Raw genomic sequence first — 27971 nt, forward strand, 5'->3', positions numbered from 1 at the left:
TTGAGAATCTTAAATGTGACAACAACCCTGTACTATTGCACACCCTGCAGAAAGACTACTTCATCGCTTGGTGTCCTCGGTGCCAAAACATCTTTTAAGGTCTATGAAAAGGAATGGCGACATTACAAAGAGGTAAATGCTTTGCTGTCCCAGTTTTTTATAATGTGTTGCAGGCCCGAAATGCCACTGTGGAGGATGGGGGTCCCTGCTGAGTCTGGTTCCTCTCAAGGTTGCTTCCTGTATTTTTAAGAGAGTTTTTTCTTGCCACTGTCACCCTGGGCTTGCTCAACAGGGGTTTTTGGTCTGTCAGTCCTGGATTCTGTAAAGTTGCTTTGAGACAATGTCCATTGTAAAAAGCGCTGTATAAATATTTTTGACTTGACTATTAACAAATAAAACTTAGTGTAGCAGACAAACATAAAATATTTTGGCTTTGTACTGTCTGCAATAAAAAGTCAAAGTAAACGTAAGAAACACATTTTTAATTTGCGTTTTCCATACAGCCTATCTTTTCCTGATTTGGGATTGTGTAGTATATCTGATATACACTGATCAGTCATAACATTAAAATCACCTCCTTGTTTCAACACTCACTGTCCATTTTATCAGCTCTACTTACCATATAGAAGCACTTTGTAGTTCTACAATTACTGACTGTAGTCCATCTGTTTCTCTACATACCTTTTTAGCCTGTTTTCACCTGTTGTTCAATGGTCAGCACCCCCACAGGACCACCACAGAGTAGGTATTATTTAGGTGGTGGATCATTCTCAGCACTGCAGTGACACTGACATAGTGGTGGTGTGTTAGTGTGTGTTGTGCTGGTATGAGTGGATAAGACACAGCAGCGCTGATGGAGTTTTTAAATACCTCACTGTCACTGCTGGACTGAGAATAGTCCACCGACCTAAAATATTCAGCCAACAGTGCCCCGTGGGCAGCGTCCTGTGACCACTGATGAAGGTCTAGAAGATGACCAACTCAAACAGCAGCAATAGATGAGCGATCGTCTCTGATTTTACATCTACAAGGTGGATCAACTAGGTAACAGTGTCTAATTGAGAGAATTCAAAAACTCCAGCAGCGCTACTGTGTCTGATCCACTCATACCAGCACAACACACACTAACACACCACCACCATGTCATTGTCACTGCAGTGCTGAGAATCATCCACCACCTAAATATGACCTGACCATTGAAGAACAGGGTGAAAGCAGGCTAAAAAGGTATGTAGAGAAACAGATGGACTACAGTCAGTAATTGTAGAACTACGAAGTGTTTCCATATGGTAAGTGGAGCTGATAAAATGGACAGTGAGTCTAGAAAGCAGGAGGTGGTTTTAATGTTATGGCTGATAGGTGTATATTTGTTTATTGTTTATAAAATAGCTACTACTGCATACTACCATACTTTATAGTGTGTTACGTTAGTGAACCACAATACTTTGGTTATTATGCTGACCCACTCTTTAGTACAGCACAGCAGAGTGCGGTTTGACATTCAGCTTGTTTATTGGTTCACACTTTGCTGTCATATCACCAGCTTCGACATGATCACAGCCACGCCCACCTGCACAAGGATATCCCTGAACACGATCTCATTGGTCAGTTTCTATGTCAACCAGAGCTCTCTGCGTGGTTTGCGCTAAGTACGTTTGAAGTGGCCACGCCCCCTTAAGCACGGCTCCTTGGAGTACAGAGCCTCGTCGAGAGGCAGAACCGAGCAATACGCGAATAATATCGTTTTTATTATTATTATTTGGATTAAGTCTGTTTACTCGACGTCCTGAAAGATTCACTTTGGACTGTAGCGCTGACAGAAGGGAAATAATTGAAAGGAACACAAGTTTGCTGCAGATTTTTTTTAACCTGGATTTAACTGGGTTTGGCTAGTTTGGCTAGCCGGCCTAGCGTTCACCTCTTTCTAGAAAGTCTCGTTAGCGTTTCTTGCTAGTTGGCTCCTGACAGGCTGTCATTCGTTGGCTGTGCTTTATGTTGAGTTGTTACATTTATCGGACCTCGCCGAAAAGTAAAGTGAGGCTGAGCAAGCGGTGAAATCTGACCCCTCCCCGCTTGTCTGTGGCTACCCGGCTAGCTTACATTAGCTAGCTGTAAAAAAAAAAAAAAATAGCTTGGTAAGGAAAGCCTGAGCGTGGGTGGTTTCTCTTACAAGCCCATCGTACAACGTAGCTACCTCTGATTTTACAAACTTCCTCTGAGTTTGTAAAGAAATAAAACTGCTTTAGTTTATACACTGACGAGAGAAAAGGAAAAGCGTAAGCTAACCTACCATCTGTGAGCAAAGATAACACCCGTTTACCAGCTAGTTCTCAGCACTTGTAAGGGCTTTAATAAAAACAGGTGGTTGCATTTTTGTTGCACCATAGTTTGTATTTTTTAAATATTTACAATTTTGTCATGCTTGAGTAAATTCTAAAATACTTACACACAAACGCAATCAAGGGGTGATCTATTGGTCTTAAAAATTCAACCTGTAAGTCATTAAGTAATCTTTAATCAGGTACCAAGTTGTAACCGGTGATATTTTTGACACAACCAAAAGTTAGATTATTGGTACAAACTGTTTGATTCTTAGACTTGATTTGTGTAAACTAGTTTTACAATTACAGTGACAGTTTTCTACTTGTCTGCTTAATTCCCTCCTGTCATAGGGACAACTTTTCCACCTACTTCAGGGAACCAAATTGCAACCTTGCTGAACTTAATTCTTTGCTTGCTTACTTGTCAGCAAGCATTTTTAATGCTACAACTTGTTCACTTCATGGACTGATCAGGAAGAAAAAGTATATTTATATTTTTGTAACCACAGTCCAGAGCTCTAAAAATCTATAGTTTGATAGCAGTAGCTCTTTGATTCAGCCATGAGTATTGAAATTCCAGTAGGTCTGACTGAGCTACTTCAAGGCTACACAGTGGAGGTGCTGCGCCAAAGGCCTCCAGACCTGGTAGAGTTTGCTGTGCAGTATTTTACACGTCTACGGGACACCAGAAGTCAGGATGGATCGGGGGCTCCAGCAAAGTCTGGCAGCAAAGGGGTAATGTTCGATGGAGAGCCCATGCAGACAGAGTCCAATGGCGAGGACGACGACGATGATGACTCGGACTTTGAGCGTAAGTAATAAATGAAAATATACTGCCTTAAGACAGCTCGTTTATCATTGTTGTGACGTCAAGGTTTGCTCTAGAGGCTATGTTCACAGGGACCTTCTTTGCATTCTCATCACTGTATGTTTGTGGGTGGATGCCTTTTTTCATCTCCGTGGCAAGGGAAATTAAGCAGCAGCATTTAATATATTTTCATCACCACTTGTGCGTATATATAGATAGATAGATACACACATTTGTTTCCTATATCACTGGACAAAAGAACAAGAGAACAAGCTCAGTCAGGCAGTAATTGCTTGTCAGTAATTTTTGCTTGCAGGCATTGTAAGCAACTTGTAGAGCTTGTGAACACTGAACAATGTTTCTGTGCAATGTCAATGATATATTGATATTGCCATACATACAAACTATAAGTAACCTGTAAGACCAGTGATTTATAACTTTTTATTTGCTGGGCCATGGGTTGCAACCGTGTCCAAAATTAGATCTGGAAGGCCACACATTATTAAATGTCAATATAAGTCTATGCTGCAGATCCTCTGCCCACAGGTTGAAAACCACTGAATTAGACAATTAGGTCTTTTTCTATACTGATTGTTTTATTTTTGTGATGCCTTACTATTTATGTACTGCTGGTTTTAAAACAGTAAACCTAAACAAAACTAAATCCTGTAATATTTGGAGCATTTCTTTAACTAATGAGACAGTGTTTTCGCTTTATAGTCTACTCTTGTGCACAGTTGCCATGGCATTCGCACTCATTCAAGCAAATGAATTGCGTTGTGTAGAGGGCCTTTATTGTTCAGGGCATCCCTAGCGACATCCTGCAATTTGAATGAAAAGCAAAATGTGAAAGAATAATTATATGTTCCCATTTAATTAATTAGTCAGTGTGCTGTCATGTTGTGGTGATGTTGCTTTGGTTAATGGCTTGGCGTTGTAACAGTAGGCTGGAGTTTTATGTTCAAGTTCTATGAATGAATGAGGTCTGATCATTGAGAAGGCAAGAGCAAAATTTTACAGTGAACCGGGGAGCACTGGTCCACATCACAAGATCTCGCCTCCTCTTTCATGTAGCCATCAGCTCAGCATGCTACTCTGCTTTTTCTGTCTGTAAACTGCATAAACGGACACTTGCTTTTTAAAAATGTAATGTATTTGTCAGGAATACAGGTCTAAAACCATCCATTTTTGTATGTATAGGTTTGCATAATAAATGGGGGCTTAAGGGGCTATATGAGGTTATTTTAAACTAGGATAGTAGGCGAAGCTGGACATTAAAGTCTTTGAGACATAAACCTATTGACTTGCAAAGTGACATTGCTGACACGCTCCTGGAATTGTGCATATCTGGCCATGTGATCTTTTAGGGATTGCGAACAAATGATTTTCAATTACGTTGTCAAATTATGTTGCTGTTAGTCAGATTAATGACATTACATGTCTTTTAAGATGATACATTTTTAGCAAATATTGAATAATGAATATAAGTACACCATGACATGATTTAAACAGTATATGTTAAACTATACACAACTAATTATGAATATCCTATACATTGCAAAAACAACAAGTATTGTTATGAATGTGACATTTTTGTGACATACACAAAAGGGATGCAGATTTTTAAAAGTCATTGACTTTCATTAGTGAGCAGTTAACTGACAAGATTATAACAGACAAAATATCAAATATATCACTGATTGAAAACAATTCACAATATTGACTGAGAGTATTGGCAATTTATTTGTGTGCATTGTATGAAATGTATTTTAGTTTAAAACAAGAAAGCTCTGGCAATGGTCATCATTTGGAGTTGCCAGAAAAACCCTGCAAAAGAATAACATGCTATTGTTAAACTTTCAATAATAAATTATACAAAATTCCTCATATATCACAGTTTACTTGTGAACATGCCATATTATTTCTCACAATGTCATGGTAGATTTAAGGTTAAATTAAACAGTTAAACAGATATGGCAAAAATGATATGTTAGTTGCAGTAGCACAATTTTTATAATACATGATGATATAATAAAGTTCTTATGTTCAAAATAGAATGGCAGGGCTTTTTTCTAAGATTTCTACACAGATCTGGTGAATGCACACTGAGGGCGGGTAAGGGCGAGTCTCAAATCAGCAGTATGAACTTTCATCTGCAGAGATATGTGATACCGCGCCCAGTTGTTGGATATGAATTTAAATGACCTTTTAACAGACAGCATTAATAAAACAATGCCTTTTTTTGTCTGTTACCGGTTAATCATTAACACATCTAGTTTTTGTCATAGATTTTATCACAGAAACACAATAAAATATAGTCCCATTTATCTGTTTAGGATTTAAAAATGTATGGATATTAAAATGTAACCATTGCAAATTGTATAAATTGAACAGCATTGCCAACACAGATCTCGATCATCACACTGGCTATTGCACAGACTGCATACTATTACATGTTCAGAAAGTGGTCAACATAAACACAGCTATATTTGGAGAGCATGATATTCCACCACTGCAGGTTTCCTTATGTACAATATTACAATTCTTAGCCATCTACAAAATAGCTTGTTCATACAGGCAACTGGTACAGGAATGTGTAGAACTATTTTACCCTCACATTGTAAATAACTCTGAATGATTCTCACATACTTTCCCTCCCTCAATCAGTATAAACATTAGCCATTTACCCATCCGTGCCTGCTGAGAATGTCCAGGAGCATTCTGTAACTTTCATGATCACTCTCCAGTTTCTAAGCTTAACCACACTATAATATAATAGCTGACTTACACTACAATGACTGTTTACACAATTCTTGCACACTTAGTGCACCGATCGCTGTGGTGATCCACGAAACAGGAGTGATGTAATTGATTATTTGTATGTGCTCTAAACATGGAATATTTCACTGAGACATTCACTGCTGTCGTATCTGTCCAAATTGTTTAGTCCTTGACGTGTAGCCTGCTATGAAATGTCAAGGATGACAATGGGGGGAAAAAATGTGGCGAAATTATAACTAAGTAACGGAAAAGGAATTTTGAAGTGTAGTCAGATCAGGCACAGGTTCGTCATTGGCTTTCATCTTCCACTGTCAATATGCAGGCTTAGACCTGGAGCACAATTTAGTTCTGTGATTCCACTTGCTTGTATATTTGTCTTTAAAAACAAACAAAAAACGAGTCACCCATAAAGCGTAATGTAACTCAATTGACCTTTTGCTGAAAATCTGATCATGGTATCACTTAAATCCACCTTCCCTGCAGTCGTGCTCTCTGTAGGGTTTTCTATAAAAGCTGGCAGCAGTTGGAATGTTTAGGAACACTTAACCTTAGATCATTGTGTTTAAAAAATAATTTTTTTTTTAAATTTGTAATGAATTTACTAATCTAATTTTTATAGCTAAGTTAATTAGCAAAGCATTGCCAATGTTTGTTCCAGACTTAAGTCAGAAAAAATGGCAATAAAAAGTAACATTTTGGGCGCCCTGGTGGCGCAGTGGTATATTCCGCTAGCACACCAGTTCTGGAATCCTGAACTCCCAAATTCGAATCTTAGCTCTGCTACTGGTTGGCTGGGAAAAAAAATGCATAAATAAAAAATCTAAAAAGTATAATTTCTTAAAGTAAGACAATCTGAAAGCATTAGGCTAGGTAATTAGGCTGTAATGTTGTTGCCCATTGTACATTTGTAGATGACTCTTTGCTTTTCACACACAATTAAATGTAATTAACCCACCCCAACATTAATTTAATCATTTATTTAGACACCTTATGTAACTACTTAATCCTGTTTGGGGTTTCAGTGAGTCTGGAGCCTCTGCAGGGAACACTGGATGAAATACTGAACCGTGGCTGAGTGTCGCAGATAATTACACCTACTTGTTTACACTCACTCACAAATTGGGGCAATTTTAGAATAGTCAGTAGTTTTTAGAATACTGCCAAGTAGAGGAAACTTCAGGCTACCAGTGCTTGCTCCTGTAAATAAGCTTCTGGAGATGTTATATGGCCAGTTAAGAGCAGTTTAAAGCCTGTTTTCTCACTGTTTATGATTATGCTTGAAGAAATGATTTTCAATGATTTTATATTTTATTAAATGTACACTTACCCTTTTATCTTGATGGAGTATTAATTCATTTATTCATATTTATTTATTCATATTTAACGTGATTATTCTAGTAATTGTCAAGATAATAAGAAGTGACTGAACAGATGATCAACTGTTTGAATGTGTGGGCTAAGTCTCTTAATCGTATTACACCATGTAAAGTATTATCTGACTTTAATAAAAACATCCTGAACTGGTTGCATATTTTTCATTTCTATGTTGTTAAACCTTGAAATGTTCAAAACATCAAACTTTAATAATCAGAAGTGTATAAGTATGGCTGTTAAATCAGCAAGGATTTTCTTTTGTAAAAGATGGGAAGTGCTTTAATCTTTCAGAAGTAGGCCTAGGCGAGAGAAAGTGAAATAGGCTCAAAGGTGTGTCACTCTGAACCTTGAACAGAGAAATCCGTTGCTCATTTACGATCATAGGTGGCCTGTCGCATTGTTGTAAACACGTTTGGGTGGGAGCAGTGATTATGCATCTGACATGAAGAGCCAGTAGTTTTACTCTGTTTTCTTGAAGTGTTGCCTTCTCTTTCTAATGACTCTTGCCAGAGGGAGTTAAAGTTATGTTCAAGTATGCAGACTATTTTTAAAATCCAGGCTTTGATGGTAGAAGAGTATTTGAAACCTTGAAGGCTTTTTAGGTCAGTACAACCTAGAGTAGGTTTCTGTTATTTACTGAAATGATCATAGCAAACCCTGCTATGTTACAGAATGCTATGCAGTCACTCTCAAATGCCCTTGTGATATTAACTACTTTATCACTTTACTTGTTACATTATATTTACACAGTTTAGCAGATGCTTTTATTTAAAGGTTCCTTTTCAATAAGGTTTTTCCCTCTTATTCTGAAAGTTAATAATGAAATTTATGTTCTCAAAGAAGTCCCAGTTTCTGGCTGCTCATCATCAAACCATAGAAAGATCTATAAGGTGTAAACTAGAATAGGGCGGTTCTGATAAATACCTAAATATACTGTAGTTCCACACCTTCACATAAAAATATTCTTTCATTCAGTTAACAATCTGAACTTCCCTATTTTCTGTGTGTAGCAGTGGCAGAATGAGTAATGCTGGATCACTGGTTGTTTGTCTTTCTCACAGTCACTTTTCATTGCAGATACCAAACTCTGCTCAGCTAGCACAATGAGAGTGCCGTTTTTAAAATCATATAAAATTAATTAATACTAAGTATGAGAATGCAAGGTTTTGTTGCATTGCTTGGTTAAACTTTTTCCATTGTTTATAAGATTTTAAACAAGTACCATTACCGAAAACAATGGAAGTTAGTTTATAAAAGCCAAAATGAATGAGTGTGTTTAAAAAGACTAATGTCACCAGAAAGGTCACAGTATTATAAACTTTAGGGTTGTCATTCACAAAGCGGAAGTTAAAAATGTAAACAGTACATGTAATTTTTAAAAAAGGAAATTAAATAACAGATTTCATCAGGCCATAATACACAGTATTAGTTCACATAAGATTTTAAGGCATTTAGATTTTTTTGTTAAAAAATGAAATCAGCTCAAAACGTGAACAAAAACCTATTTAATGTTCAAAAGCTTTAAAAAGTATTTATAATGTAAAGTCTACAAGAAACCATAAGTGAGTTCTATATGTAAAAAGCAACTAAGTGTTACAATTTGATTAATATAGCAAAATATTTAACAAATACAGACACAATGTTCTTTTAATTGTAGAGCACTTGAAGGTAATTTCTTGTAAAGTGTGTTAGACTGATATTTATGATCGTTTTGTCAAAATAATCAAGGACTGATGGAGCCAAGGTTGAAACATTACATCGATAGGCAAAACATTAGGACCACCCCCAGAAATCCCTATTTTGTAACAACTGAGCAATTCAGGATCAGGGATAAATAGAATGTTGGGCATATAGATATGGGCAGCATAAAGACCTTGTGTCCTTGATATGAGCCAAGTCATTATGACCAGACGACAGAATCTACAAAACAGCTTATAAGAAGCCGTGCTAAATACTCACTTACAGTGGTGGAGGGAAGATCACAAACTGCCGAAAGCTGGGCAGCCAAGTCTTATTAAGGTTATGCCGTCTGGTACTGACCAACAGAAAGGCTCAAATTGCAGATCATTTTAACACTGTGCATCGAACTCTTCTGTGAGTCAGAGTGCCCTTACTAATTCCTGTCCAATGTTGAAAGCTCCTACAATAGGAATGCAGGCACTGGAACTGGGCATTGGCACAACTGAAAAAGGTTGCCTGGTTTAGCAAATCCTGTTTTCTTTTAAGATCACATGGATGGCCAGGCGTGTGTGTATTACTTACTCGCAGAACAGAAGGACCTGATGTTAATATCCTGGTACCGGATACCATAGGACACTTTCAGATGTCCTATGTGTGGAGTTCATTTCTCACCAGATCAGAGTTATTAGATGGGTGGCCCTAATGTTTAGGCCTATTTGTGTAGTATATAATTACCTTTTCCATTAAAGCATATTCTTGAGGTCATGTCAACAGTATCAGTCAGATTAAAGCTTTTAGACTCTACCAGATCTGGTCGTCCTTGAGGCTAAGTAGACATAGAGATGTGGAATAACCTTGTCCAATCAGAAAGGAGATAAAGTAGACAAATTGTGGCCTTATATAATAGCAGAAAAGATAGCAATCACATGAACTTACTTCGCCCTTGACACATACACGAACATGAAGTTTACTGATGCCTTACTCACTTACTGGAGAAACACACTTAAACTTTATCACAGTAAACAAGTGTACAATGTAGTACTCTTCCACTTATTGTAGGTTGTGTCTTTGTTGCACTTGTATAGTTTTTTTCAGTCTTATATGGCTTTTTTAGTCTTCTTGCTGCACTATCTCAGCTTCAGTAAACTTCCTCTTAAATTCGCTGGCACATATCAGGGCGCTGCAGCCTTTTATGGGTCTTAGAGATGGTAAAAGAAAAGAAAGAGGGGAGGGCTGAAGTGAGGGACTGAATTTCCCTATAGATAAAGACCAGAGGGCTTTAAGATTGATTTATTGTATTGCTTGTATTTGGAATTGAAAATGTGCCAAAAAGTTTCATTAAGACGTTTGCACATTTTATTTGAACAAACCAAGGATTTGTTTTACATTTTAGGCATGTTTGAGTTTTTGTGTTTGAGTTTGTGCGTGTGTCCATTTATCTGGATTCAAACTTTAGCTGTGTTATCAGCCGGCCAGGCGTCCACAATCCACACAGACATGATTGGCTATGTCTAAGGTAAGGTGGCCGAAGCCCTGTGATTGATTAGCTCTTTGTTTTTGGTGTGATATCTAAGGTAATATTTAGGACCAGACCTGCCACAACCCTGACCAATTTAAAAGTCGGTGCATATGCTAATGCTCATGGCGAACAGACTGAGCTGCTGTGGTGACCCCTAAATATGAGAACGGCCGAAAGAAGAAAAAATATAAAATATGTTAGGGGTGGAAATTAATCTGTTATTTTAGTCACTGCTGTAAAGTCATAGGTCATTCAAGTGACTTACATGTTTCTCACAACTGCTTGTAAACTTTTAACTGTATTTATAGCAACATTGTCTGTTCAGCATAATGAACTACTAATCACTCCCACTTTAACAATGTTAAGGGTGAGGAAGGAATGAGTTTTAGACAAATGTGTACTGGCACAAGCACGTACCTTGGCCTGTATGTACCTCTACTGTAGAGACTATAGAGAGGTTCATCCAAAGGTGTTCAGTGGTTCGGGATCTTGACAGATTAGGCTTTTACCTGTTTAAATTGGGTGATGGGAAAGATGGGACAAAAATAGCATATTATTATGTGGTGTATCAGTGGTATACAGTTGTATTACTTGTGCAAAATGTATAGCTATTTCTGTGGTTACAAATCCCAAAAGGTTTCCCACTTTTTGCATTGCTGCACTGTTTGCAACATGCTACAGGTTTTTAGGATTTGCCTATTAGTTTCTTTGGATCGCTTTAGATTCTATGGAACTTAGTTTGGTTTTAAAACTTTGGGTGGGGGCAGGGCAGGGGTTGTGGTTGCATCTCAGAAATATCAGAAAATCGGAATTTTGTCTCTAAGTAATGGATACAGAAATCATGCACTGATGAGATACATGAGACGAGAACATTTTACTTGATAAGGTTTAAAGTTTTAAATTTTAATAATATTCAAATATTGTTGATACAATAATTGTCTATTTATTTTGTGCTTTATTAAATAGCACACATTGTATTACAATTTGCCTGGCTCCAGGCTGAATGGTGGCAGTGGGGATGTTGTTATGGTGATTAGGAGGTCTTCCTTGTATTTTGTTGTCATGGAAACTTCAGGCACTTGGTATCCCTCACACGTGAAGCAGAGGCACCCCGTCTCATGACATCTGTGCACACATACTCAATGAATTTCTCATGTTGTCTACATTTAGTGTTTTTCACTGCTGTACTAATATGGATATGACTGAATGAGTATGATTCTTGACACTTTTTTTTTACCCAAGTTTATAATGACTGATATAAGACTAGGCTTTTTATTGGGGGTTGCACTTCTTTCTTTTTTAAATGAGAGAGTACAATACAGTGAATTGATTTTTCAAATAAACGAGAGAGGTAAAAGGAAATGCAGCAGGTGTTTTACCTTTTTAGCATTCAGTGGATGCTTATGTCTAAAGCTACTTTTGTGGCCAGATGCAATCCGTCAGCGAGGGCATTGCTCAAGGTTCTTATAATGGCAACCTGGCAGTGGTGAGGCTTCAGCTTGAGTAACGTCGTCATTACCTAACCACTAAGCTGCACTAGCGTGTGCTTAGCTACCATATGCAAATGCACTTTCACTCTTACCTACTTTCCTCCCAAGTAATGACTGAGCAAAGTATCACAACTAAAGATTTAGATTTGATTTTAAAAGAGATGATAATTGTTCTAAGCCAGCCTCCTGACTTAAATTCATTGAAACTTAATAAAAGATTTGAAATTGCGAGTCTATTAGAGGGACCCTTGTAACTTTAATTATTTGATGACAATTTACATAGCTAAGGAGAAGTAGCATAATTTTAACCACAGTGCTACACGTTTTTTTTTTTTTAACCTTAGAGGATATAATTGCAAACAACAGCTTTGCAAGTGTTGATGCTATTAATTTGTACTGTCCGTATACTTTTACCGTATCAAACCTATTTTTTAAACAAAGCTATCATGTTTGTGCTTATTTAGACATACTTGACTGTTAAAACAGGATGATGATTTCTTTCGGCTGCTTCCTCATAGCAGATCATTTAAACGCATATTTGATTTGGCACAGTATTTATGCCGGATGCCCTTCCTGACACATCCCTCTTATTTATCCTGGCTTGGGACCAGCACTAAGGGTGCACTGTTACACTATATGGACAAAGGTCTTGAGACACCAACACACTGTTTTTTTTTTATCCAGAAGAGCATTTGTGAGGTCAGACAATGATGTTGGATGAGAGGGCACGGTTTACAATCTCCGTTCTAGTTTATCCCAAAGTTGTTTGGTGGGGTTGAGGTCAGGGTACTGTTTTGACCAGTCAAGTTCGTCCACACCAAACTCATCCAATCATGTCTTTTTGGTATTTGTCAAACCCAGAATCATCAATCAGACTGGCAGATAGAGAAGCATACAGTAATTGGTCACTTTACAGAACATGTTTACACTGTGCAGTGACCACGTGCTTTATGCCACTCCATCCAATGCTTGGCATTATGCTTGGTGGTGCAATGCTTGCATGCAGCTGCTCAGCTATGGAATCCCAAGCCATAAAGCTCCTGTCACACAGTTTTTGTGGTGATGTTAATGTCAGAGGAGGTTATTGAGTCAGCAGAGAATTGGAAACTTTTATGCACTATGTGCCTCAGCACTCTGTGACTTTGCCTGAAACTTTACGTGGCCTGTTACTTTGTGGCCAAATATACTGTGGTTTCTAAACACTTCCACAATAATACCACTTGGCTTATCGTGGAATATCTAGGAGGAAAGAAATTTTACAAACTGACTTTTTGCAATAGTGGCATTCAGTGAGCGCTTTCGAATGATCCATTCTTTCACAAATGTTTGTAATGGCAGACTGCCTGGCTGTGTGCCTGATTTTATACACCTGTGGCCGAAGAATGGGACCGAAGAAAACATCTGTATTCAATACTTAAGAGGTGTGTCTCAATAGTTTCGTCCATATAGTATGTGTGCCCGCCCAATGGCTAGGTTAACATACCGGATTTTCTTGCCCTGATGATCTATGCTTTCCCACGATTTGCCAGTCCCTTGGGTTTTATGGCATGGTTTTTGTCCTGACAATGTAGTGTAAATTGTGTGCCACTACAGACCCAAGTGTGTGCCTTTCCAAACTAATCAATTCATCTATTAATCCAATTGAATTGCAACATTTGGACTTCAATTGAGCTCTAGACACATCTAAAGGAATTAAAGCAAACATGAGGCACCTATTGACAAACTGGCGTGCCACCACAAATGGTCTAAATGTTTGTGAATAGGAGATTTTAGTTTGTGATTTTTAAATTATATTTTAATAACGAGTTGTCACTTTGTCGTTATGGGTGATTGTAGACTGCTGGGTAGAGAGGACAAGTAAAACCATTTGAAATCAAATACTCAACACAAAAGGGCTTGAATACTTTAAATCCACCTTGTGCACTAGAATTAAAGAATAAACATTTGCTCATTTTTATGCCAACTACTGATCATTTGCTTATGGTGCACATTTGATACTTTGTTTTCTATATTTTTAATGGTATGTTCAGCAAATCCAACAGGAAAACTAAATAAATAAATACAAACTGTATGTCACTGTAATAAATGTTACAAAATTGAGAATTTATGTCTAGCTGCTAAGGGGTTTAGTGTATAAATTACCATAGGGTTACCACAGAAACTTCCTCTTGTTTGTGTATGTGCGCATTTATGCATGTTCTTTTGGTTACGCGAGTATTCCCGAGGCCCCACACATTCACACGGTGCAGTTAATAGATTTTAGCAGCTTGGTGAGAAATACACTGTAATGCAAGGAAGAGCAGAACGAAGCAGGCACCCAAGGGCAGTGATTCGGCACCATCATGCCAGTGCATTCACCTCTGCGTGTGTAAATGCTGTCCATCCTACGCAGACGTGAAACCGCTACAGTGTCTAGGTGTTAAACTCTAGTCCTGTAGGCAGTTCATCACCCTCGCAATGTAACAACAGGGACAGTGGCTAGATGTGGAGGTTGTTTACATATCAGATTAACACTAGTGTTTGTGTGCCATGCAGAAGAGACCATGAACATTCATTAACTCCGTCTCTTTCTCTTTCTGTGTCTCTGCAGCCCCTCCCCCCAGCAGATTTAACCGGAGAGTGTCGGGTGAGTTCTCTTGACGTCATTGCATTAATCATGTGGTTTGTAAAGTGTGTGTGAGACACGCTCTGCCTCTCAGTCATTTCCTCCCAAGGGTGTATATCTAAGTAATTATGCCCTTTACCTACAATGTGCTCACTAATTCTGCCCCCTAAATTGTTACACTAAATGGTTTTTTTTTTTATCTTTCTACTGCTGTTTCACCTAGCAGGTTATTGGATGTTAAGTAAAATGAAATTATTAAATTTCCGTTAAATTTAAGATTAGGAGAGTGCAGAGTATAACGGCATTTGCATTATCTCTATTTGGTTTGTAGTACTGCTGAGCTTTATCCTAAAAAAAAAAAGCTAATAGTCTAGTGGGGATACATTTTTACACAGCCAGTAATTGTTTACACAGTATCTACCAAGACGAAGAGGCTTCTTGGAAATAAGCCATCTAGGGTAGTGGTTGGGCTCAGAGTGCTTAAAATGCTCTTCTGAACTGCTTTGTATAATTTCAGTACAGCCAGTCTTTTTTGAGTTTTAACAGCAATATTTTTCTCTCAGTGTGTGCGGAGGCCTTTAATCCAGATGACGATGACGAAGACTCTGAGCCAAGAGTTGTTCATCCAAAGACTGATGAGCAAAGGTGCAGATTACAGGAAGCCTGCAAAGACATACTGCTGTTTAAAGCTCTCGACCAGGTATGTGTGCACGCACACACACACACACACTGACAAAAACACCAAACAGTTACACCTGTGTCTCTGTGTAAGCCTTTAATACATGTAGGTGTTTTTCCACTCCACATTTACAAAACAAAAACTGGCTTTAACTGGAGCCTGGGAAAATTCTAGTGTCAGTTTTAATTTGTGTCTAATAAAAAACTTACAGCCTTACTTTTTGAATGTGATATGAATGGCATCTGTGCCTTTAAAACGGTTTAAACCTTTTTGCATATTCTGTTTTGGTCAGGTGTTATGCAAATCTAGTCGCTTTCAATCCCCTATTGACCGTTTAAGATAACCAACTTGTACTAACAAGTCTTTAACACAAAAAGGTTGATGTTTTATTAGAATAATAATGAACAGGTATCAAAATCCATAAAACTCTGTTCTTTTATTTGCAGTAAAAGATCCATAAAGCCATATGCATAATCTCTCTCTATTCTTATGGTAATAATAGGAGCAGTTTTCACAAGTGCTAGATGCCATGTTTGAAGTGCTTGTGCAGCCAGATGAGCATGTAATCGACCAGGGCGATGACGGCGATAATTTCTATGTTATTGAAAGGTACGTGTCTACATATGCTGGGGATATTCTGAGAAATGCAGTTTAAATGTGTATACCTAATGTCATGTTCAGTAATGTGATTCACTAAAATGTGCACTTCTTTTATTAAAGCATTTTCAGAAATTATAAAATGAAACATAGAAATCTTTGGCTGACAAACTTAATAATAAAACTTAGTTTCATGCATAGACAGTTCTGTCACATCTATCACGTCATTTAGAGCCACTCCTAGAGGGAGTCACTAATTACATGGTATATGTAAACAGATAAATAAGGAATCAATTCCCCAATACAGATTGTATTATCAAACCATAAATGTGCAGGTTTTCTGCTGTCATTTTGGTGGACAAAATTTGTGTTCTTGGCTTCATGTACAGTGTTTAGCCATTACGTTTTATTCTTTTTTTCTTCTATTTACAACACATTTGCCATAGTAATGTATAAACAGCTCTTGCAAAAACTAAGAGACTGCTACAAAATTTTGATTCCCTGATTTTGCTGTTTATGGGTGTGTTTAAGAAAAATTGACATTTTAGTTTTATACTACTACTAACTACTGACAACATTTCTTCTAAATTACAAATAAGAATATTATAATTTAGAGCATTCTTTGCAAAAAGAAACACTGGTCAAAATAACAAAGATGCAGTGTTTTCAGACCTTGAATAATGCAAACAAAACAAGTTCTTATTTATTGTTAAAAAGCACCATAATTCTGGCCGCTCAGGTGGCGCAGCGGTAAAAACACACGCTAGAACCAGAGCTGGGATCTCGAATAAATCGTTTCGAATCTCTGTCGGCTGAGGCTGAGCAGCCACACGAACAACGATTAGCTGTTGTTCAGATGGACGGGACTAAGCCGGATGGGGTCTCTCTCTCTCTCATGACTGGTGCAATTACGACCTCTGCTGGCTGAATGGTGGTGCCTGCACAGAGATGAGAAAAGAGTGCTCTTAGGGTGTGTCTCTCCATACACAACGCTAAGCTGCACTGCACTCGTCAAAGTGTAGGTGATAAGATGCATACAGCATGCTGCCCATGTGTCGGAGGGGGCGTGGGTTAGCTTCGTTCTCCTCAATCAGAGCAGAGATCGGCATTGGTGGAGAGGAAGCATGATGCAATCGGGCAATTGGACGCTCTAAAAAGGGAGAAAAAAAGGGAAGAAAATGCATAAAGAAAATATGATATATAAATATGATAGATATTTATATAATATATTAAAAGAGCACGATACTTCCGGAAGATGGCACTCCAGCATCAGAATAGACGCTGGCTCAATTGAAGGTTGATTGGTCTGACGTGGACAGCCAGGCACGTAGGCATTATTCAGCCACAGAAGAGATGGCACAAGGATTCACTGTAGAACAATCTATTTTGCAATATACAGTATCCCTCTGTTTTGTGGATTGGGTGGGAGGTTTTACTGGTTTGCTTGTGTGTGATCCTGAACATCGCCTACGGGAAGAAAGCAACTATACACTCAAACGTATATCTCAACAGCTTCTTTAAAGTCATGTCATGTTTATTTATAGAGCACCTTCAAAGACATCGAGTGTCGTCTAAGGCACTGTACAATAAAATCAGAACGATGATGAAATAAATCAGTAACATAAAATAGTAATAAAAGACATATAGCAGAATAAATACAGTGTATCACAAAAGTGAGTACACCCCTCACATTTCTGCAAATATTTTATTATATCTTTTCATGGGACAACACTATAGAACTAAAACTTGGATATAACTTAGAGTAGTCAGTGTACAACTTGTATAGCAGTGTAGATTTACTGTCTTCTGAAAATAACTCAACACACAACCATTAATGTCTAAATAGCTGGCAACATAAGTGAGTACACCCCACAGTGAACATGTCCAAATTGTGCCCAAAGTGTCAATATTTTGTGTGACCACCATTATTATCCAGCACTGCCTTAACCCTCCTGGGCATGGAATTCACCAGAGCTGCACAGGTTGCTACTGGAATCCTCTTCCACTCCTCCATGATGACATCACGGAGCTGGTGGATGTTAGACACCTTGAACTCCTCCACCTTCCACTTGAGGATGCGCCACAGGTGCTCAATTGGGTTTAGTCCATCACCTTTACCTTCAGCTTCCTCAGCAAGGCAGTTGTCATCTTGGAGGTTGTGTTTGGGGTTGTTATCCTGTTGGAAAACTGCCATGAGGCCCAGTTTTCGAAGGGAGGGGATCATGCTCTGTTTCAGAATGTCACAGTACATGTTGGAATTCATGTTTCCCTCAATGAACTGCAGCTCCCCAGTGCCAGCAACACTCATGCAGCCCAAGACCATGATGCTACCACCACCATGCTTGACTGTAGGCAAGATACAGTTGTCTTGGTACTTCTCACCAGGGCGCCGCCACACATGCTGGACACCATCTGAGCCAAACAAGTTTATCTTGGTCTCCTCAGACCACAGGGCATTCCAGTAATCCATGTTCTTGGACTGCTTGTCTTCAGCAAACTGTTTGCGGGCTTTCTTGTGCGTCAGCTTCCTTCTGGGATGACGACCATGCAGACCGAGTTGATGCAGTGTGCGGCGTATGGTCTGAGCACTGACAGGCTGACCTCCCACGTCTTCAACCTCTGCAGCAATGCTGGCAGCACTCATGTGTCTATTTTTTAAAGCCAACCTCTGGATATGACGCCGAACACGTGGACTCAACTTCTTTGGTCGACCCTGGCGAAGCCTGTTCCGAGTGGAACCTGTCCTGGAAAACCGCTGTATGACCTTGGCCACCATGCTGTAGCTCAGTTTCAGGGTGTTAGCAATCTTCTTATAGCCCAGGCCATCTTTGTGGAGAGCAACAATTCTATTTCTCACATCCTCAGAGAGTTCTTTGCCATGAGGTGCCATGTTGAATATCCAGTGGCCAGTATGAGAGAATTGTACCCAAAACACCAAATTTAACAGCCCTGCTCCCCATTTACACCTGGGACCTTGACACATGACACCAGGGAGGGACAACGACACATTTGGGCACAATTTGGACATGTTCACTGTGGGGTGTACTCACTTATGTTGCCAGCTATTTAGACATGAATGGCTGTGTGTTGAGTTATTTTCAGAAGACAGTAAATCTACACTGCTATACAAGCTGTACACTGACTACTCTAAGTTATATCCAAGTTTCATGTCTATAGTGTTGTCCCATGAAAAGATATAATGAAATATTTGCAGAAATGTGAGGGGTGTACTCACTTTCGTGATACACTGTATATTAATGCAAATAAAACTAGGCTAAAACCCATATAGGTCTTTAAGTTGGAATTAAAACTTTCAGTTATGGGGGACATCTTAATAAAAAGTGGCAAGCTGTTAAAGTCCGGTAAAATACCCTTCTTCCCAGCCGTATACACAGACTGATCCAAAACAGCATCCAAGTAACAGCAGCAATGTTAACACACTGGCATACGAATAAAGAAAGCCTACCCCATCGTAAGCTCCGTGTACACAGCAGAAGCCTATGCCATACTTATGGCCCTGAAACAGCACAAACACACAAAATTCTAATATTCATAGACTTAATATCCTGTCACCATACACTAGAAACACTTACACCAGAACACTTCACTATTATCGAAATACAAAGGACAATCAAAAAACTTACTGACCAAAAATATGATATAAGACTCTGTTGGGTACCAGGACACAGCAGGATAGCAGACCAAGAGAAAGCACAGGACAGAACTGTTAACCTTAAAATCCCTTCAGTAAACATCCAACACCTACATCAGATACAAGTAGCAAATTAAATAGAACACAGAAACCAATAACAAGCTATATGAAATACACCCTAGTATAAGAAACAAACCAAAGGACACACAGGAAAACAAATAAACCAGGCGGTCTATGTGAGATGCAGAATCGGAAATATCAGGCTAACTCAGAACCTAAGAAGAAAAGAAAACCCTCAAACTTAGTGCCCCAAATACCAAAAAAAAGAAAGATGACTCCACATGCCTGAGACAGTAAAATAAATTCTTACTTCATTACAGCGATACAAAAACAGTTCTTTGCAAGCATAAAACTAAAAATGTGTATATTAGACTGACACACACAAAAATAAAGGTGGCATGGTGGCTCAGTTGGTAGCACTGTCGCCTCACAGCAAGAAGGTCCTGGTTTGATCCCCAGGTGGGGTGCTCCAGGTCCTTTCCGGATCCTTTCTGTGTCTGCGTGGGTTTCCTCCCGACGCTCCGGTTTCCTCCCACAGTCCAAAGACATGCAAGTGAGATGAATTGGAGATAAAAAATTGTCCGTGACTGTGTTTGACAATAAACTTGTGAACTGATGAATCTTATGTTGCCAGTAACTACTGTTTGTCATGACTGTAACCAAAGTGTGTAAAACCTGACGTTAAAATCCTAATAAATAAATAAATAAATAGCATGAACAGGTGCAAACATGGTGTTAAATCTTAAATAAAGTGTGGGAATTATAAACATTAAACTAATAGTGTAAACACCTAATATGCTTGTTTTGTATGCCCGACCTGCTGAATTGACTATTTCTGGTAAAAATAAAAAAAATAACAATAATAAGTTGGTAGCCAAACGTCTTGCATTAACTCTCATTTTCATTTTTTTTCTTGCTGCCTTTAACCTTTGAATCTTATAAACAAAATGTCAGGAGCATGAAGTTGAGCAGTGTGGTTATTGTGTGCACTTCCTCTCATTACCATGCATTAACATTTAGAAATGCTGTGCCAGAGGTGATCGGGAGCGGGATACACTAAACCCGACATACTTTTACGTAGTAATGTCATTGTTTTCCCCTATTTTTGAGATGAATTCCTATTCCCAAACAATAAAATAAATATTTTTAGATGTGTAGGTTGCGTATTAACCTTGGTGAAGTGTTTTTGTAGTGCTAAGTAACCTTTTGTTTGTGTTGCAGGGGAGTCTATGATATTGTAGTGCAGAAGGATGGCGTGGGCTGCTGTGTTGGGCAGTATAATAACAAGGGCAGCTTTGGAGAGCTAGCGCTCATGTACAACACACCCAGGGCTGCAACCATCATTGCCAAACAGGAGGGAGCACTTTGGGGACTGGTAAGTGTGTGTGCACAAATGTTAGAGGATGAGTAAGTATGTGAACAGAGATGAATACAGGCGTTATTCAGTCATACTTTGTTTGTGGTTATGTATGAGAGATTTGGCTAAGTAAGTCTGTTTATAAATGCACAACCAGTGAATAAAGGAGACACAGTACATGTTTTGTGGTGGTGACCTACAGCACCACCGTGTGGATAATTGTACATAGTGGTTTCATTCATAAATGAATTATTTTTGGCTGCTCCTGTTAGGGGTCGTCACAGCTGATTGTTAATTTGGCTGCATTTTGGATTTGGCAGCTTTACACCAGATTCCCTTTCTGACACAATAATACACCCTAATTTTTCTCTCTGAATAAATAGACTAATTGTTAATCTTGGGCAGGTTTATAGTGAGTCTGGTGCCACCAGGAAACACCAGGTGCAAGGCAGAAATACATCCTAATTGCCAATCGATCGCAGTGCAGCGCAAACATTTATTCACTCAATTTAACCTAAAGGCAATTTAGATTAAGCAGTTCACCATTTACATGTTTATACGAGGTGGTAGGAAACCAAGTCACACAGACACAGGAAGAACAGGCCAAGCTAATCACAGACAAGGACCAGAGGCTAGTATTGATCCAGGTTCCCACAACCCTTGTTGTGGTTCGGCATCCACTCTATCAGTTGCATCTGACACCCACTTAACGCTGTAGTTACTTAATACAAAATTAATTGTATTTTAAAAGCCTGTTCAGTTTGTTTCTAAAAGTCATTCAGCTGATGATAAATGAGGAGACTAGATTTAAGTATTACATTAACTGGTGTTTAACAGATTTCTTGCATTTCTCTCTGTGTGTGTGTGTGTGTGTGTCAGGACCGAGCAACATTCCGTAGGCTCGTTGTGAAGAACAATGCCAAGAAGAGGAGGATGTACGAGACGTTCATTGAGTCTGTGCCCCTACTCAAATCTCTAGAGGTTAGAGACAGAACAAGAGGGTTGTACTATATACAGGGGTTGGACAAAATAACTGAAACACCTGGTTTTAGACCACAATAATTTATTAGTATGGTGTAGGGCCTCCTTTTGCGGCCAATACAGCGTCAATTCGTCTTGGAAATGACATATACAAGTCCTGCACAGTGGTCAGAGGGATTTTAAGCCATTCTTCTTGCAGGATAGTGGCCAGGTCACTACGTGATGCTGGTGGAGGAAAACGTTTCCTGACTCGCTTCTCCAAAACACCCCAAAGTGGCTCAATAATATTTAGATCTGGTGACTGTGCAGGCCATGGGAGATGTTCAACTTCACTTTCATGTTCATCAAACCAATCTTTCACCAGTCTTGCTGTGTGTATTGGTGCATTGTCATCCTGATACACGGCACCGCCATTGGATGCACATGGTCCTCCAGAATGGTTCGGTAGTCCTTGGCAGTGACGCGCCCATCTAGCACAAGTATTGGGCCAAGGGAATGCCATGATATGGCAGCCCAAACCATCACTGATCCACCCCCATGCTTCACTCTGGGCATGCAACAGTCTGGGTGGTACGCTTCTTTGGGGCTTCTCCACACCGTAACTCTCCCGGATGTGGGGAAAACAGTAAAGGTGGACTCATCAGAGAACAATACATGTTTCACATTGTCCACAGCCCAAGATTTGCGCTCCTTGCACCATTGAAACCGACGTTTGGCATTGGCACGAGTGACCAAAGGTTTGGCTATAGCAGCCCGGCCGTGTATATTGACCCTGTGGAGCTCCCGACGGACAGTTCTGGTGGAAACAGGAGAGTTGAGGTGCACATTTAATTCTCCCGTGATTTGGGCAGCCGTGGTTTTATGTTTTTTGGATACAATCCGGGTTAGCACCCGAACATCCCTTTCAGACAGCTTCCTCTTGCGTCCACAGTTAATCCTGTTGGATGTGGTTTGTCCTTCTTGGTGGTATGCTGACATTACCCTGGATACCGTGGCTCTTGATACATCACAAAGACTTGCTGTCTTGGTCACAGATGCGCCAGCAAGACGTGCACCAACAATTTGTCCTCTTTTGAACTCTGGTATGTCACCCATAATGTTGTGTGCATTGCAATATTTTGAGCAAAACTGTGCTCTTACCCTGCTAATTGAACCTTCACACTCTGCTCTTACTGGTGCAATGTGCAATTAATGAAGATTGACCACCAGACTGGTCCAATTTAGCCATGAAACCTCCCTCACTAAAATGACAGGTGTTTCAGTTATTTTGTCCAACCCCTGTAGATGTCATGTTACTACACTGTCATCACTTTGCAATGGTTGGCTGCACAGATGGGTCAGCTTTCTCTAATGCCCTCGGTTTTGTATTGCTTGTAGTAGACTAGCTTCTGATAATGCAATCCATGTTGTGATGTTGTCAGTTCAGCTTATATTTGGTCTTCATCATCTTCAAAGTAACATAATTTGCAGAACTTGTGTGGTTCAGTAGTTTTTTATTTTGGCCATCTTGTAAACCTGCTCAGTGGTCATCATCTTTTTTTTGGCTTTTTAAAAGAAGTGGAACATTTGGTTTTATAAAAGTCTAAAAAGTCTCAAAAAAACCAACCATTTTTATTTTTTGTGACTAAACTGTACTAATATTTAAGATAAGATAAGATTCCTTTATTGATCCCCATGGGGGAAATTCGAGTGTTACAGCAGCTCCAGTACAGTGTTAGTACAGTAAATAGAATAAAATACAAAATAAGGAAATTATAAAATAATTAACTATGCTATGCAATTACTTTTATACAACAGTATGGTAGTTACTTTAATATAATAAAAACACTATATATTCTATATGTAAATATATACATATGCCACTAGCAAATTAACAAAACTTGACCAGGTGTCAGAATTTAGCTTTAGACTCTAAATAGGACATTTTTACACTTGGTTAGATTAAATTTAAAGGCCACCAAAACCCAGATCTGCCAGCTGCTGAACCATAGGTTGTTGCTATAACGCATACTGGACATAGCCATCCATGGGCTTAGAGGGAGTAGAGAGTAAAAATCCCCTGTTTGTGCTTTTTCATTGTTCATGTGATAATGAAACAATTGAAATAAAACCTCAAGGTGCTGATTTTGGATATTTTTTATATTTTCCTTCTCATGCACAGCAGCTTTTAAGTCCTTGTAATGTGCACTACAGTCAATTCCAGAATGATTGGAACTCCTGGTGAAAATGAATAAAAAGATTATAGTAATGTCACACTAAGATTGAAGTAAATGAATTCCCAGTAAATAAAAGTGCATATTAAGAAGTATTTTAAACAAAATCACATCACAATTAATTTAGTACCAAGTGCAACCTTGATTTTTCTGATTAAAGTAATCTTAAATATAAATGTAATAGATTTATATTTACCAGGCTTTGAGGTTCTATCTGTGAAGTCTACTGTAGTTCCTATAGTTACTATAGTTTAACCTTTTTGTGTGGCTTTAAATGTATGCTTTGATTTGTTGTCCTGCTTTTAGTTTAATGTCTTTACAACTAAGTGTTTTGTAAATGCTCATTTTATTGCGTCTGCCTGTCGATTTTTAGTTATCAGAGAGGATGAAGATTGTTGATGTTTTGGGAGTGAAGACTTTCCAGGGTGGAGAAAGAATCATTATGCAGGTGAGTTAGATGTGTAGCTTGACCACACAGTATTAACAGTATTAACACAGGAGGTGTAGAAAGATGAGCTAAAGTTATACATTAATTACATCTTTTTTTTTTTAAACTAATTGTGAAGTGTAGGGGTGTAACGATACATCGTTTCACGATGCATCGCGATGCAAAAATGTAGCGTTGTGCATCGTGGACATCTGCGCGATTGTACGAGTGCACGTGCGTTCTGTAATTTATTAGTGATGGGTCGGTCGCGAACAATCCGGCTCTAAGAGTCGGCTCTTTAAAATGAACGGCAGGATCCGGAGCCGATTCGTGTTTTTTTTCGTTAAAGCCGCACGTGATTGGTCAAGATGCGTGGTGACGTTTGTGTGTTTACACTGAGCAGGAGGGGCGGGGTTACATACACACACACGGACAGCGTGCACATGAACAGGAGGGAGTGAGTGAGAGAGAGAAAGAAAGAGAGCACTTGATGAAGTTTTACATTGCACTTTACGTAGCCAGACATTACACGCTGGAAAGGTGAGGAAAATGAGTGACAGGAAACAGTCAAGTTTGGACACGAGGAACCACTTTAACAGAGAAGTTCAGACCCACTGAGACCCACATCTTATACATGTCACTGTGTATTGTAGCAACATCTGTCCCCTCAGAGAGAATCTTTTCCAAAACAGGGCAGATCATAACAGAAAGGAGAAACAGGATCAACCCCTCAAAGATGAGCTCCTTGGTTTTTCTGAATGCCAATCTTCACTAAATACTTACAACTACTGTCACCTGGATGCTGCTTTTTCTTTTGCACATTTTCATTTATATTTTGTTGAGTGATGCTTTGTTGATGTTGTGTTCTTTCACTCTACAGTAGATGCAAATTTACAAGTAATATACACAATCAGACCTTTTGCTCTAATTGAGATGGGTCTTTGTTTTTGTATTTTATAATTTATTGTTGTAGCACTCTGTTCCATGTTGAGTATATAAATAAAGCCATTTAAATAATAAACATTTGATAAAAAAAATTTTTTACATTAGTAATTCATTTTACATGTAATTTGTTAATACATTAGTTCAAGCAACAAAGAAAATATGTTTAAAGGTTCAGCTCAATGAGCTTGTTTGATTACTTTGATTTTCAATTTAAGATGGCAATAAGTAACATAAATTTGGTAAACATGTTAGTAGGTTACAGTAAAGTACTCTGTTCTTGGTAATTACCTTTAATTGCAAGGGACTGAAGTGTTTTTTTTTGTTTAAAAAATGTACAAGAAAATGTGCATTGTTTTGCACTGTTTACACTTAAAAAAAAAATCGTGAGAAAATCGCATCGTGAACTCAGTATCGTGAATCGAATCGTGAGCAGAGTGTATCGTTACACCCCTAGTGAAGTGTAAAGAACAATGCTTAATCATGTTACTAATTGGCATGATCATGTTTGTAGGGCGATAAAGCAGACTGCTTTTACGTTGTTGAGTCTGGGGAAGTGAAGATAATGATGAAGAGCAAAGTGAGTTTTTTCTGTTCTGTTGTCTATTGTTGTATTCTTCATTGTTAACTAAGTAAAACTTTTAATACAGTACATTGTTTTAGTCGCACTACATTATAATAATGTGGTTGGCTTAAGCTAAGCTAAAAACAATTTACTTCAAAGAACCTGGCAAAGCTCTCTGTCTTTCTCTCTTTCTTTTAGACAAAAGCAGACAGACAGGACAATGCTGAGGTGGAAATTGCTTGCTGCACTAGAGGACAGTACTTCGGAGAGCTTGCTCTTGTCACCAACAAACCACGGGCTGCATCAGCTTATGCCATTGGGGATGTAAAGTGCTTGGGTATGTATGAAATATATGTATAGATCTACTGTATATGCATGTATTGCATTTTCTGGAATAAGAAATGAGTTGCAAGGAACCTGCAGGCCACATACTTTTGGCTATATGGTGTAAATTAATATTAGGGCGGCACAGTGGCGTGGTGGGTAGCACCAAGGTCCCATTTGTGAGGAGTTTGCATGTTCCTTCCCGTGTCTGTGTGGGTTTTCTCTGGGAGCTCCGGTTTCCTCCGACAGTCCAAAGACATAAGTGAGGTGAATTGGAGATACTTAATTGTCCATGACCGTGTTTGACATTAAATTTGAACTAATGAATCGTGTGTAACGAGTAACTACCAGTTTTGTCATGAATGTAACCAAAGTGTGTAAAACATGACGTTAAAATCCTAGTAAAATAAATAAATTAATTAATATTACCTTTGAGTCAGTCATAATTTCATTTTACAACTATTCTTTGAAAAAAGAACCATGGAATGAATGAGTGTTGGTATTGAAGTGTTTGTGTGTGTTTTGCAGTGATTGATGTGCAGGCGTTTGAGCGTTTGCTGGGCCCTTGTATGGAAATCATGAAGAGGAACATTTCTCACTACGAAGAGCAACTAGTGGCTCTTTTTGGCTCCAGCATGGATCTCAGAGACTAAGAGAGACTGGCCGTGCCTTACACACCACACACACATCCACACACCACATGCACTTCCACACGACACTTAAATCATCTAATTCATAGAGTTTATGTACACTCGATTTTGTAGGCACACACTCCTTTTTATGCTCAATTCTCACTCCAGAGGAGACACACTGAATTTTCTCTCTGTCCTTTTTTCTCTCTGACCCACACACTTGCACATCTGCAGTCTATAATGAAAGCATTACCCGTCCTCCAGCTGTGACTTCCACCAACCACAGTCTGGCAAGGATGGATTTACATGTGAATACCAAAAGCACACTCATGCTCTTGCTCACGCTTTAACATACACACACCCCACACAATATGACAAACCCAGCCAAGGACCCATTCCTTCCAGTGGACACACTTACATGAAAAAGACTTTTCAGGACAAAAACTATTTGGAGGTTAAAAATACAACAACAAAAAAGAAGAAAATGTCTAACAGAGAAGTTTTAGAAGCATTTTATGACCCTGCAAAGCTTTGATTAACACTTATTAAAAAACAAAAAAAAAAGACTTGTTTTCTTTCTGCTGTTGGTGCGTTAAGTTAGTGCTGGTGGTATCCACGGTGACCAATGTTAGGTCCTCATCTTGCAGACACAAACTCCACGTTGTATTGATTATTGTATTATTATTGTTATTATTACTATTATTATTACAATATTTACTTTTGTTTTACTTCGTCTCTGTTGGAGGATGTGAGGCAGAATCTAGTGCTTATTTCTTCTCTTGGTCATTCTGGATTGTTCTGAAGATTAAATAAAGCAAACATTTTGGTACCATCTTCTGATTCTTAAGCTGCTCTGCCTGCATGCATGTTTAAAAATAAGGAGGCAGAATTGTTTGCAAGTTATTAAATAAATTCAGTTCTGAGGTTGTCACACCAGCTTATGAGTGGAATTGCATGGTCAGCT

At 38.7% G+C, this 27971-nt stretch overlaps 1 protein-coding gene across 2 annotated transcripts; it reads left to right on the plus strand.

The window, feature by feature from the left end:
* Positions 1-1688: 1688 nt before the first annotated feature.
* prkar2aa (protein kinase, cAMP-dependent, regulatory, type II, alpha A) lies at positions 1689-27836 on the plus strand. Of its 2 annotated transcripts, XM_062999086.1 has the most exons (11): positions 1689-2361; positions 2673-3132; positions 14564-14599; positions 15142-15278; positions 15760-15866; positions 20788-20941; positions 21803-21904; positions 24491-24565; positions 26001-26066; positions 26250-26388; positions 26904-27836. In XM_062999086.1, exons 2-11 carry the CDS (start codon positions 2883-2885, stop codon positions 27026-27028), a joined length of 1191 nt encoding a protein of 396 aa, XP_062855156.1. In that variant the 5' UTR covers positions 1689-2361; positions 2673-2882; the 3' UTR covers positions 27029-27836. The 2 variants fall into 2 exon arrangements, with proteins under 2 accessions (XP_062855156.1, XP_062855155.1); XM_062999085.1 differs by having other exon boundaries at positions 1689-3132.
* The last annotated feature ends 135 nt before the right edge of the window (positions 27837-27971 follow it).

Source organism: Trichomycterus rosablanca, chromosome 7 (genome assembly GCF_030014385.1).
Source record: "Trichomycterus rosablanca isolate fTriRos1 chromosome 7, fTriRos1.hap1, whole genome shotgun sequence".
In the NCBI taxonomy this organism is placed as follows: domain Eukaryota; kingdom Metazoa; phylum Chordata; class Actinopteri; order Siluriformes; family Trichomycteridae; genus Trichomycterus; species Trichomycterus rosablanca.